At 46.3% G+C, this 13,723-nt stretch overlaps 2 protein-coding genes across 7 annotated transcripts in view; one reads left to right on the forward strand and one right to left on the reverse strand.

Moving 5' to 3' along the window:
• Positions 1-4,148, reverse strand: part of Larp4 (La ribonucleoprotein 4) — a 38,919-nt gene extending 34,771 nt beyond the window's left edge. For 3 of the 6 annotated variants that reach the window (XM_021634928.2, XM_021634927.2, XM_060388628.1), the window contains exon 1: positions 3,997-4,148. In XM_021634928.2, the coding sequence (XP_021490603.1) occupies positions 3,997-4,014 (18 nt within the window). In that variant the 5' untranslated portion in view covers positions 4,015-4,148. Of the gene's footprint in view, positions 1-3,168; positions 3,311-3,652; positions 3,671-3,996 lie in introns of those variants that run through there. The other 3 variants (XM_060388626.1, XM_021634929.2, XM_060388627.1) reach the window with 3 other exon arrangements.
• Positions 4,149-4,151: 3 nt separating this feature from the next.
• The window catches only part of Fam186a (family with sequence similarity 186 member A), a 50,720-nt gene continuing 41,148 nt past the window's right edge, over positions 4,152-13,723 (forward strand). The window contains exon 1 of the mRNA XM_060390496.1: positions 4,152-9,487. Within this exon, the coding sequence (XP_060246479.1) occupies positions 9,323-9,487 (165 nt within the window). The 5' untranslated portion in view covers positions 4,152-9,322. The remainder of the gene's footprint in view (positions 9,488-13,723) is intronic.

Consider the following 13,723-nt stretch of genomic DNA (forward strand, 5'->3'; position numbering starts at 1 on the left):
CTCTATGTAGGGATAGCTGCCCTGGTACTCACAATATAGAACACGCGGCCTCAAAGCCACAGAGATCCAGCAAGGGAGATTAAAGAAACACACTATCACAGCACAATCTTTAAAATGCTACCATCTTTAAAAAAAAAAAAATTAAACTTTGGTTAGGAAGTTTGTAAAATTTGAGGCAAAAGGAAAATGAGGAATTACTGCTTAATGTGTTCAGTTTCTTTCTAAGATTTGCTTTCGTTTATGTATATGTCTCCCTGCCCTCAAGGGCCAACAGAGGACACTAGATTCTCTGGAGCTGGGGGTGCGCACTGCCAGATCCGAGTGCTGGGAACTGAACCTGTGTCAGTGGAAGGGTAGTAAGTGCTCTGAGCCAATTAGCAGTCCCTTCAGTTTCAATTTTACAAGATTAGATGAAAGTTCTGGAGGTAGACGTGGTGATGCTACATCACAATGTGAATGTTTTAAAATACCAATGAAGGAGCAGCAAAATGGCTTAGTGGGTAAAGGCACTTGCTGTTAAGCCTAACAACCTTAGTTTGCACCATGGAGCCCACCCATATAATAGGAGAGAACCTACTCCAGAAAAGCGGACTCCCCCACCCCATAAACAAAATCTGTACTATAACTTAAAAGAAACTTTAAGATGAATACTAGGTGCTCATGCCTGAAATCCCAGCACTTGGTACTCCAGGAATCAGTCTAATCTGGGGTATAGAGACTCTGCTACAATTTCTAATAACAAATTCATCAAAGTAATTTAAAAAAAAAAAAACATAGAGGGAAAAAAAAGTCGTGGTAGTGCACGCCTATAATCCCAGCACTCAGGAGGCAGAGGAAGGCTGATCTCTGTGAGTTCAAGGCCAGCCCGGCCTACAAAGTGAGTCTAGGACAGCCAGGGCTACACAGAGAAACCCTGTCTTGAAAAAAAATCCAAAAACCAAAATAAAATAAAATAAAACAAAACAAAACAAACAAATGTCATGAGCTGAAACTGAACTGGTGGTGCAGGCCTTTGATTACAGCACTTGGGAGGCTGAGACAGGCAGAGCCTGGTTCTAGACCAGGCAGGGCTGCTACAGCAAACCCTTTCAAACATTTCCTATTTAAAAAATAAATAAAATAAAATAAAATAAAATAAAAAATTAAGGGTTGGGATTTCAAGTGGTAGAGTACTTGGCCTAACATTAACAGGGCTGTGGATTCAGCATCAGTATTGGGGTAGGGGAGTTGGGGGCTATAGAGCAAACACCCTAGAATTCAGAATTTAAAGGGGATTTCAAGTTCTAAAATTCCTCCTTTGTAACCACTCATTCTGAGGTGTTTTCCTCACTTTCCCTTAATTTATATGCTTACTTGTCCTCCTCCCTCTAAAAAGTTACAATCCAGCCTCTATCTTCATTAGCTGAGCTCTACTGGCATTCACCTTTAACCCTAGCACTTGGGAAGCAGAGGTGGGAGGATCTCTTATCTTTTCTACCCCAGCATCAGCGTAAGGTGGAAGGAGAGACATTACTCTGTAGAGTGGCTGCTCAACTGTGCAAGCCCACTAGGGAAGCTCACACAATGTCATTTGAATTTCCGAAATAGACCACCAGTAAGCCAATTATACTGAACAATAGTAGTTACCAAATATCTTAAAATTGCTAATATGGAAGACAAATAAGGGGTTTGGTTTGGTTTTCCAAGACAGAGTTTCTCTGTGTAGCCCTGGCTGTCCTGGAACTTAGAGATCCGCCTGCCTCTGCCCCCTAAGCATTGGGATCAAAGGTGTGCGCCACCACCTGACATTGACTGGTTTTATTTCAAGACACTAATTTTCAATAAACTGTGTATGAGGGAAAGATAAACTGAGTCAAAAAATGACTAATGGGGATATTAACCAGGTTTACATAGTAGTTTGGTGAAAAACACTAATAATCCAGCCTCGATAGTCACTATGAACCAGGTGTAGAGCCTAGCTGAACATTAGGGTGAAATGAATCTAAACTTTCTATTGCTCAGCTTTTACTTTATTAAGTCGTTTAACCTCTCAACTTATTCTGTCAACCGTAAAAACATTACAATGTTGTTTCAGAAACAGGAGAGGGCCTAGCAAAAACACTAAATAATGAAACTACTGGTAAAGTTCACATTTTAATAAAGTCAAATCAATTTGAAACTTGTTTGAAACACATCAAGTGGACTTTACAATCTTTTTGTGTAGTCTGCTCTGCTTAATCTCTCTCCTCTTAAAACTTTCAAAATTAGGTGCTGGCACATGCCTTTAGTCCCAGCATTCCAGAGGCAGGCAGATCTCTGATTTCGAAGGCAGCCTGGTCTATAGAGGAAGTCCCAGGACGGCCAGGGCTATAGAGAAACCCTCACTCGAAAATTTTAATTAATTGGTTAATTAATTTTTAAAAATTCCTCCAATATTTGCACAGAGCAGTAATTCCTAAAACAAACTGGCCCTGACTACAACAAAGCCTGATACCTTATTCTGTTAAAGGAAAATAAGGTGGAGTTAAATTTAAAAAAAAATGAATAGAAAGATGAATTCAGTGATTTCAAAACTTTCAGTGGTCTGCTTCAAATATCCAAATGAACAGATATTAATTACCCTTGGGCATACACTAATTAGGCAGCTTTACCACCTAAGTTAAGGTTCTCAAACTTATCAACTATGTAATCAAGAAAGGGTAAAAGGTAGAACAGTAGAGGGGGAAATGAGAGTACAGGGCTATAAGGAGGAATTTGCTTAATATATAAAACACATGTTTGTGGGGAAATGTCCTTATGCAACACAGTACCAAGTACAACACAAGATAAGGTCAAAAAAATAAATAAAATCGCCTATTTGCTTTATGCCAGACTATCAGGAAATAAGATTCTCCCACCACCACCTCAGAACCCCCCACCCCCCCATAAGTTGGCCCCAGCTTCCAAGTCCATTATACAACCTGTGATTCCTTCCCCTCATGAAAAGATTCTTTTTATGGGCATGGTTAACAAATGCCAAGTTGCAAAGTTGCAGCTTTGCTGGACTGACGTTTTCACAATGTAAGAACAATATGATCTGGAATCTACTCAAAGCATTTGCCAGGCAGTCAGCTGACGCTCACTGAACACAACCGGGCAGAGAGGAGAGAAACGAAACTTCATTATTTGTCTGAGGCAGGTAAGCACTACCTTGAAATCTCAAACGGGCGGACGGTAGACGGTCCAAAGAAGCAGGCCAGCGACCCCGCACTCTCCACCCCCAGAAAGCCCGGCTTTTCCGTAAGTTTCTCCCGTGCTGGTGATTTTCCCCGTAAATGGCTGCGGACAGGTTCGCGGAATCAAGCCGCACCACGCAGCCGCAGCCCGAGCAACTTTTACAAAGGTCAGAGCGGTGCCTTTCAAGGCTCCCGACCCCTCACGCGGCTTGGCCGTCCGCACCGACTCGCTTTCCCCGGCGGAACGTTCCAGAGCTGGTCCCCGGGGCCCCACAAAACCCCGCCGAAGCTGGGGGGTCGGCTGGGGGCGCCTCCCAGCCTCCCTTCAAAGCCACGTCCCTCCGCGGCCGCCCCAACCCCAACCGACGACACCGCGCTCCGCCCGCTCCCGCCGCCCCACATGTTGCTCGGCCGCCGCCGACGGCCCGCGAGGCCCCGCGGCCCCGAACGCTGCCCACCTGATCGCCCTTTCTCCGCAGACTCCGCCCCCGCCCCCGCCCGCCCGCCTCCCCCGGGAGCTCCGTACGGGACGCCCCGCTCGCCCCGGCGCCTCAGGCCCCCGCGGCCCGGCCCCGCCGCGCCCCCTCCCCGGCCCCCGCCGCGGCCCGACCCCCGCGGCCCCCTCGGGCGGGCGGGGCGCGCACGGCTGGCCGGCGGGCCTGCACGGCCCAGGTGCTGTGTCAGCCTCCCGGCGGGCTCGGCGGCGTGTACGGCCTGGAAAGTCACATGGCGGTGGGACCGGCCCGCGCCCCCGACCCTTGAGCTCTCCTCAGAGCCCGACCGGACCGCCTGAGCCACTCACCTCAACGAAGAGCAACATGTCTGCTTCCGCTCGGCCCGATCGTTCACGCTGCCGCGACTCCAACTGGCTCACAGGCCCGGGCCCCGGTCGGTAGGATAAGGACACTCGCCTTGCCCCTCCACCCGGCAGTGGACCCGGCTCCTCCCCCGCCGTCAGCCGCTGCGCCCTGACCCGCCCAGTCCCGCCTCCCTGGAAGCGGCAACTGTTTCCGGTGCGGAGCGAACTGCTTCCGGGCGACGCGGGCCCGCCCGCCCGCCCGCCGCGCGCTCCGCGGCGGCATGAACCTCTGTGGCGGCGTAGCGCGAGGTGCCTGGTCGGTGGCGCGTGTGGGCGGGCGCTCCCCGGCGCGCTCTGCCCTTCGCCGGGACGGTGACGGCCGCACGCCTAGGGGCTGCGCGGCTGGTTTGAAATCTAGGGCCGACGAGAAGGCGGTTGAAGCCGGGCGGCCGTGGCGCACGCCTTTAATCCCCGCACTCTGGAGGCAGAGGCAGGCGGATCTCTGTGAGTTTGGGGCCAGCCTGGCCTACAAAGCGAGTCGAGGATAGCCAGGGCTGCACGGGGAAATGCTGCCTCAGAAAACCAAATAAAGAAATAAATGAAAGCGGTTCCGTGCGACCCCGAAGCAACGCCCCGCCCTGCTGGAACGGGCTGGCTCCCAGAGGCTGCGGCGGAAGGGAAGGAAGCCGCGGAGAGTACAGCGGCAATGTTCGTGCGTTCTGCCTTCCTGGGGCCGTGCTAGGCGTGAGCTAACCTTAACGAGACCGCAGGAGTAAATGGTTTACGCCATTTTTTGCTGAAGGAGTGCTGCAGCAGAATCAGATTCCCTTAGACAGAACTTTAATAGAACTTTGCCTCAGGCCTCCTTGGAATCAGGTCATTAACATAATGACGCTCCTTCGATGCTTACTATATTTACTAACTAGTAATAATTAGTCTAGATCTTTATTGGTGTTTTCATATTCAGATAAAATACTATAAAGATTTATTAATTTTACCACAGTCATTTTCCCCTTATCAGTCTCATTTACTTTAGCTAGCTTCAAACACTTTTTTATTATTACTATTTATTTATTTATTTATTTATTTTTGTTTTGGTTTTTCGAGACAGGTTCTCTGTGTAGCCCTGGCTATCCTGGAACTCGATCCATAGACCAGGCTGGCCTTGAACTCACAGAGATCTGCTTGCTTCTGCCTCCTGAGTGCCTGGGATTAAAGCCGGGCACTACCACACTAAGCTCAAAAACTTTTTTTTTTTTAGACTAGGGCTCTCTCTGTAGACTTGTTGGCCTCGAACAAAGTGATTGGCCTGCCCTTGCCTCCCCAGTGCTGAGATTAAAGGCATGCACCACCATGGCCAACTTCATTCATCTTTTGAAATAATTATTTTTACCACATGTAGTGTCACTATACAGTGAAAAGTTATCTGGAGGGGGAAATTTAAATAATTGCTGTAATATTTAACAGTTTCTATTATTATTATTATTATTGAGACAGTTTCTGTAGCCCTGGCTGTTCTGGAACTTGCTCTGTAACCAAGCTAGCCTCCAAACCACAGATCTACCTGCCACTGCCTCTTTAGTGCTGGGATATTAAGGATATTGCCACCATTTTGTAGCTTCAATTTTTTAAAAAAGCCTTCAGAGACTGGCCATTAGTGGCACACACCTTTAATCCCAGCACTTGAGAGGCAGGTGATCTCTGAGCTCCAGGTCAGTCTGGTCTACAGAGCATGTTCCAGAATACAAACAAACAAAAAATGAAGTTTTTATTTTTATCAACTCTTCCTCCCCCCCCCCACCCCGACCTTTTTTTTTCTTCTCTTCATAGCCTTGGCTGTCCTGGACTCACTTTGTAGACCAGACTGGCCTTGAACTTACAGCTATCTTCCTGCCTCTGAATCCCTGAGTGCTGGGATCAAAGTGCATGCTATCACACTTGACTCAAAAAAATTTTTTTTCAATTTGTTTTATTAACTACTTTGTATGTATGCCAGTGAACCAGGTGTGTGCCTGGTGCAGATGGAGGCTTGGAATGGAGGGTATCAGATCCCCTGGAATGGAAATTACAGATGACTGTGAACCCTCATGTGGGTGCTGGGAATTGAACCTGGGTCCTCTGAAAGAACATAATCACTGAGCTATCTCTCCTGCCCTCCATTAAAAAAAAAAAAAAGATTCATTTTTGTCTTTAATTATATGTTGTGTATGTGTCTGAATGTGGATTTGTACACAAAAGGAAGCACCCTGAAGGCCAGAAGCCACAGATGGCCCTGGGCCAACACTGATGGTGGTTATGAACCCCTGGATATGGGTGTTTGGAACCATGTACAGTAGCAGTGCTGTCTGAATTGCTGAGCCATCTCTTCAGCCCTGAGATCTTCCTCTTACCTTAAATACTTAACTTTTTTCACTTTATCTGTATGTTTGTTTGCCTGCTTGCATGTGTGTGTACCACATGCGTGCCTGAGAACCGATCCCCTGTCCTGCAAAAGCAGCCAGTGCTCTTAACCACTGAGCCATCTCTCCAGCCCCAGCCCTTCAATTCTAGCCTTTTTTCTCTCTTTCCATTTTTCTTTTTTTTTTATTCTGAGATGAGGCTTCTCTGTGTAGCCCTGGCTGTTCATGAACTTACTGTGGAGGCCAGGCTGGCCTCGAACTCCGCAGCCCCTGCCTCTGCCTCCAGAGAGCTGGGGTTAAAGCTGTCCCCACCAAGCCCGGCCCCAACGTCCCCAGTTCATTTACCTTACAAGAAAGCCCTCAGTTTCTCTCATTGATACCAAACTCCACTCACCATTAAGTTGTTGACCTTATATTGTAGACCCTCCTTAATCTGTTCACCAGTAAATTCCCATTGTGTTTTATCTCCGTCGTTAAACTCTCGTTCCATTGGGATAGAAAAACACCTCCAAAGCCATGACTCAAGGTATCTTTCCTATTTGTCAATCAACCATCTCTTCATACAGCTTTGCCTAAGACTGCTTCACTGGTCTCTTCGTGTCTTTTTTTTAGCACCTTATAGTTAATATTATTATTATTTATTTTTAGTTTCTTCACAAAAAACCCTGTGGTGTCCTTGATTTAGGACACTTGCAGCAGCATAATAGTATCTCACTTGTTTTTCATTTGGAAGGGAAGGATTTTAAAACTTGCCTTTAATAGGCTTCATACCTAATTGCTGATGAATTCCATGCTACATGAGAAAGATACAAGAGTGGGAGAGAAATATTAAATTAGTTCAGCTGGCAAGGCTTGGTAAATGGCTCCCAGAAAAGTTGTACTTTTCTTTTTGTAAAATAAAAGGGTTTTAAGGCTTTCATAGTTTGACAACAACAAAGTAGGAAGGTCTGAACTTCCTGAGTAAACACATCTAAATATGATTTGTAAGAAAAGAGATGAAATAATAATGACGGGAGCCACGGTGAGATTGATTCGGAAGGTATTCTGGATGTTAGTAAATATGCGTAATGAGAGATGTCTGCGTCCAGTCAGTTTTTCTGATGAAGCATAGCTTAGATGAGAAAAGAACAAAAGTCAAAACCAGAGTGTGGCCCTGAGAAGACTGCCGATGTTTGCTCGCACAGGCCAGCTGCAGTTCAGTGGCTTACTATGGCCCAGACCATTCAGGAAAATATTTGGGAACAGAAGACGGGTTTTTTGTTTTGTTTTTGAGGTATGGTCTTACTCTGTAGCCAGGTTGAACTTGAATTCTCAGCAATCTTCTTGCCTCAGCATGTGAGTTCTGGAATTACAGGTATGAGCCGCGATGCCTAGCTGACAGTGGCATCTTGAGAAATGTCTAAGTTGATCTGCATGCACGCGTGGTGCAAGTGCTGGAGCTGGCAGAGCACGCCTCATCCTAGCTCCCCGGGTGGGAGGCCTCGGCCAGTGTGGAGGCCCAGCAGGGAAAGGCTCTCGCCACCAGGCCTGGCTACCTAAGTAAAGTCCCCAGGAACCACATAGTAGGAGAAGACTGAACCTTCATATGCTTTCCACAAACACAATGAATGTAGCATATAATTTTTAAAATTAAAATTTAAGATCAGCATGGGCTACAGAGTTAATTCAAGCCCAATCTGGGTAATTTAGCAAGAACTCTCTAAAAATAAAAGTAAAAGGGAATGGGGCTGGATATATAGCTCAGTGGTAGAGAGCTTGTGTAGCATATGTGAGGCCATGTGTTCAATCATAAATACTGTACAGAAGAGAAGGAGGGAAAGAGAAGAGAAAAGCAACTACTTCAGAACCCAGGCTTCTCCTTCCATCAAACAAACACCTCAGTTCATTCTGTTCAAGTCTTGCAAGAACTCAACAGAGGACTAATTTTACAATGTTTCCAACAAGGACTCAACATAGGAAGTTTTTGTACAGAGCTTAAACTATGTATTTATCACTTAAAAAAATACAGAACCTATCAAACGATGCTATGAAGTTTATGAATACATCAACACCACAAACTTATGTAACACTTGACTAGGTGTGGGGACTCCACATTCATGGTTGCCATTACCTCAGAGGTAGGATAGAGGACGAGTCAGACATGGGAGGAACAAAGGGCAACTCAACTTTATTTCTGGCGCTTTTTCCTTTATTTCAGGTCATCTGGGCCAAGCACAGCCATGCACACCTGTGATCCAGCACCTCCCCCGCAGTCCAAGCTGCCCACAGACACACACTTCTTGGGTAGGAAGCAGCCTCTACTCTCTCTTCAAACTTCCTGAGTTGGCTATGAAACCCCAAAGCCTGTCAGACTCCTTGGGAAAAAGAAAAGAAAAGAAAAGAAAAGAAAAGAAAAACAAAACAAAAACAACAAAAAACCACAAAAACAATAGTAAGGGAAACTGTTATACTTTTCCAAATACCTTCTGAAGTATCAAATGCTAGAAAAGTTATGGCCAGATGAGGAGCTGGTAGTTACAGGCTTAAAACTGTCTCAGGAAGAGAGGAGTCAACAGTTACAGGGGGAACACTGGAGCTTGGGTCCAGCGGCTGGTCAGTGCCTCAGTGCTCGAAGCCTTCTGTCTCCTTTAGCGCCCCTGCTCCCCAGTCTTTCAACTCCCTCCCCCTTCTACTATCACAGCCTATAGAATGCCTGGTTCTTTACATAGAGGAAGCATTCTTAAACGTTCTAGTCAATGATTGTGTCACAATGGGTCTATTAATAGAATCATCAAGGCTTGAACATTAGAAGGCCTAAGCTGACCCAGTAGACTTAGCCACAACCTCAGGACTAGACTTACAGCTTCCCGGTAGACACAAACTAGCATTTGCCTATATTCTGCGAAAAACAGAAGAAATTTAAAAAAAAAAAAATCACCCAAATTTTCAAAATGACTGCCAAAAGGAGAAATGGACCTGATTTAAAGGAAAATACCATCTTGAAAGCCTCTGAGAGTAGCCGTGACAAATCAGCCAAAGACCAAATTGACCTCCCGTTTTCGGTACAAGAAGTCATCTCTAAGATTGAGAAAGCACAGATCCTTCGGGCCAAAGAGGTAAGCAGCCAATCAATTTACAGACTACAGCTTTTAGAACGTTGTACAATCAGGTGAATTTTTTTGTTGTTGTTTGAAAACACTTTATATTCAGGATAGTTGACTGTATTTTTGGTAACTTTGACTTCAAATGACACTATTACCAGACTGACTATGAACAGTCAGTTTTGTATCCATCTGTTCACGCTAGAGTTAGTCACACCATTTAATAAGTAAATCAGTGTGCTGGCGAGGTGGCTCAGAGATTAAGATCCCTGGCTGCTCTTCCATTGTGGAAGAACACCAATCCCAGCAGCCACGTGGTGGCTCACGGCTGTCTATGTAGGGACCTGAAGCCCTCTTCTGACCTGCAGGTGTTCATGCAGCAGAACACTCATGCATTAATAAAAAGTAAATGAAGTGAATCAATCTGGATATGACTGTGCTCGTCTGTGATTCCAACACTAAGGAGGAAGATGAAGCAGGAGGCTTTTTAGCTTAAGTTCAAACTTGATGCTGGGTCGTGCTGAATATTAACAAGACTTGTCTAAAAAATAAATTAAAAGGTGCATTTTGTGGAGATGGCTCAGGTGGTTAGGGCTCTGCCGTGCCTCACACCTGAAGTTGATTTCTGGAACCTATATGTGAGAATCAACTCTCCAGCTGTTCTCTGGCCTTCACACACACACACACACACACACACTTAAACACACCTACCCACCCACCCCCCCACATCTAGTGGTACTTGCACTCCTCTACAAGTAAATCCATAAATGCAATTAAAAACTGAAACAAAGCTGAGGCTGGCTCAGTGATAGAGCCATTGGCCAGTGTGAGTTAGGTGCTAGGCTCAGCCCTAGCACTGCCAAAAAGAGGAGCAAGGAAATACAGAATTTCCTGTTCCAGTTTCTCACAACTGGCAACACCAGTGTTTGTTCTTAACAGGTTTGTTGGTTGTCTTAGCTGCTTTTCTGCTGCTGTGATAAAATGCCATGTGGGAGGCAACTTAGGAGGCATTCAGTGTGAAGCTACTGTTGCAGAGGTTTGCAGGCTGTGGCGGCGGGCCGGAGGCCTGGTGGCAGACACTGCGGAAAGCTTGATCGGCAAGTTGGAGGCAGCGAGAGAACTAGCTGGGAGTGGCACGGGCTTTTGAAACCGCAGCGCCCTGGGCTGGAGAGAGGAGTGTTAGCTACTTTCCCAGAGGACCCAGGTTCAATTCCCAGCACCCACAAAGCAGCTCTTGTCTATAAAGTTGGATCCAACTCCCTCACACAGTTATACACGTAGGCCAAACACCAAATATACATAAAAATATAAAAAATAAATTTTTAAAAAAGAAGAAACCTCAAAGCCCACAAAATTATTCAAATATATGAGTCTATAGGACATTCTCTTTCAAACCACCACATTCCGTTCCTTGGCTCTCATAAGGTTGTGGTCATACCATAACACAGAATTAATGTACTCCAACTTCAAAGGTCCCCATAGTCTTTTATAGTCTCAGCTGTTGTTTAAAAGTCCCAAGTTTAAAGCCTTCTGAGGCTCCAGGCAATCTCTTAGCCCTGCCACCCTGTAAAATCGAGACGAAAAAGCAAAGTGCTTACTTTCCAAAGGACACACACTACCATTCTAAAAGAGGGGTGGGGCAGAGTGGACACCCAGGACCGAAGCAGACCCAGCATCCGTGTGTGAGGTCAGAGTTAGGCGGCTCTGCCCTCCCACCTTTGCTGATTGCAACACGCTTGGGCTGGTACCACTTCCCTGCCTGCTACTCTCCTGGGCACACTTCCCGTGGCTGTGGCATTCCAACATTGTGGGGTCTCTAATGCAATCCAGGCTTTGCTTTTATAGCTCCACACAACTGCACCTCAGGGCCTCCTTGCACTCCCCTTGCACATGGCTTGCCTCAGTGGCTCTCCTTAACTGTGGAGGATTCCAGAACCCTTTTACACACATATCCTTCATGACTCTAAAGTCAGAACCACATTGACAACACTGCCAAGTTCTGTTGCCTGCTTGGGGGATGGGGAGCCCGGACCCCGGGAATCAAATTTCCACAAGCTTTTCTTTGTTGATAATTTTAGGAGCAGAAAATCCCTTTGTCCTTACAAGTCGGAAGCTTAGCTGGCTGGGGGTCTTGCCCTGAGGGCATATTTCCCGTTATTGCATTTTGGAGCAGGCCTTTTTAAGATTTTCTCATCTATTTGAGCACAAGCCTTGGTTCCAGCTGCACATTTTGCATTTCTTCTTGCCCTGCTTTTGTTCTTTGTAGACCTACCAAAGAGTGAGCACTAATCACCAAATGAAGAAAGGGTAAAAAGGAGGACATGTCCGCTCTAAGGGATTCAGGCTTTTATCATAAATATAAGGGAGAAAACAGACAAGCAGAGACATCTGGGAGAGTCCAGAGTGAACATGGCAACAGAGTCAGGCCATGTGAAGGGGGATTGGGGAAAGACAGAGAGAGAGGCCACTGACTAAGAGGGGTGGCCTAGACCAGGAGACTGTTCAAGAGACCAAATGGCAGAAGGGCCAAAGAGGGTCAATGTGTCCAAAGTGGCTGGATTATAAAAGGAAGAGCAGCTGGGGAAAGAGCAGCCCAGCCCCAGGGCTGGAGAGGTCAGTGAAGGGCTGGGGTATGCTAGCCAAAAGGACACTGTAACTGGTAGGGACTGAGGGATGCTGGGAGAACACAGCCCTTTGACATGTTAATAGGCGTTTCAGCCAGCTGTCCTGGGCTTGAGAACTAACACTGACCACAGGATGGATCTCCTCCTCCAAAGAAATTAGTAGTTTACTTTTGTTTTAGTTTGTTTTTTCGAGACAGGGTTTCTCTGTGTAACCTTGCTGTCTTGGAACTCACTCTGTAGACCTGGCTGGCCTCTAAACTCAGATATCTGCCTGCCTCTGTCTCTCAAGTGCTAGGATTAAAGGCATGTCCAGTGCCTTTTTTAATTTTGATTTGTATTTGTATTTCTGAGACAGGGTTTTTCTCCTGGAACTCACTCTGTAGAGCAGGCTGGCCTCACACTCACCGCCATCCCCCTGCCTCTGCCTCCCAGAGTGCTCGGATTAATGGTGTGCACCACCCATGGACTCCAATTCTTTTAAATTTAGCCTGAGGCAGGTTCTTGGGACAAGAGCAGAAGGCAGCCACATTCTTTGCCAAAATATCACGAGAATGGCCTTTAGCCTCGTTACTGTTCTTGTTCTGCCCTGAAAGCTCTGGATCTGGCCTCTGTAGTCCAGTTGCTCTCAGCTCCTACCAGGATGGCCCATTAAGCAGTCCTTACAGCATTCAACCACTTTCCTAGTCCAAGTTCCCGGTTTTCCAAGTTCATCCAACAACCAGGTGGTTAAACCTGTCACAGCAACATATCCCAACATGTCCTGGTACCAACTTCTTCTTAGTTACTTTTCTATTTCTGTGATAAGACGCCATGACCACGGCAACTCATAAAACAGAGTGTTTAATTTGGGGCTTGTAGCTTCAGAAGATTAGTATCAGTGATGGTAGAGCAAAGGAATAGTGGTAAGGACAGAAGAGAGCTGACAGCGTGATATGCAGGCTAGCAGCAGAGAGCGCTAACTGGCAAGGGCACACATGGCCTTTGAAATCTCAAGGGCTACCCCTGCTGATACAAAGAGGCCATACTTCTTTTTGTTTCTTTCTTTAACTGAAAGAAAAAAGTTTTCACAAAATGTTCTAATCATGATTTTCTCCTCCCTAACTCTTCCCGTATCCTTCTCACCTCCCTGTACCTGACTCTACATTCTTTTATCTCTCTTTAACACACACAACCCAGAAAACCCAAGAACTTCACACTCTCACAACCCCCCCACAAAAGTATGAAATCAGAAACCAAGCAAAAGACCAATAAGATGAAAAATACCCTCCAAAATCTATGTAAGACATGAAATATCAGTGAGTACATTTTTCTGTTGGCCATCTTCCTTGTGGGGCCTACTTTGAAATGAGAGCTGGAGAAGAGTAGTTTTAGCTTGGCAAGCAGATACCGATTGCAGATAGCTTCTTGGTTAGGGGTCTACTTCTCCCTTTCAGCACCAGGACCCCTTCTGCCTTGAACCTGTACAGTGAGCCAGTCCTGTTGATCTGGGCAACAGTACTCCTCCCTCTGGCTCTTCTCCCTCTTCTTCCAACTAGCTCCCTGAGTCCTGAAAGGAGGGGGACCGAGAGCCCCAGTGTCCCCTGCTCTCTGCATATGTTCTTGTCCTGTTCTGGGTCTCTATGTCAGT

Source organism: Meriones unguiculatus, chromosome 8 (assembly GCF_030254825.1).
Source record: "Meriones unguiculatus strain TT.TT164.6M chromosome 8, Bangor_MerUng_6.1, whole genome shotgun sequence".
Taxonomy (NCBI): Eukaryota; Metazoa; Chordata; class Mammalia; order Rodentia; family Muridae; genus Meriones; species Meriones unguiculatus.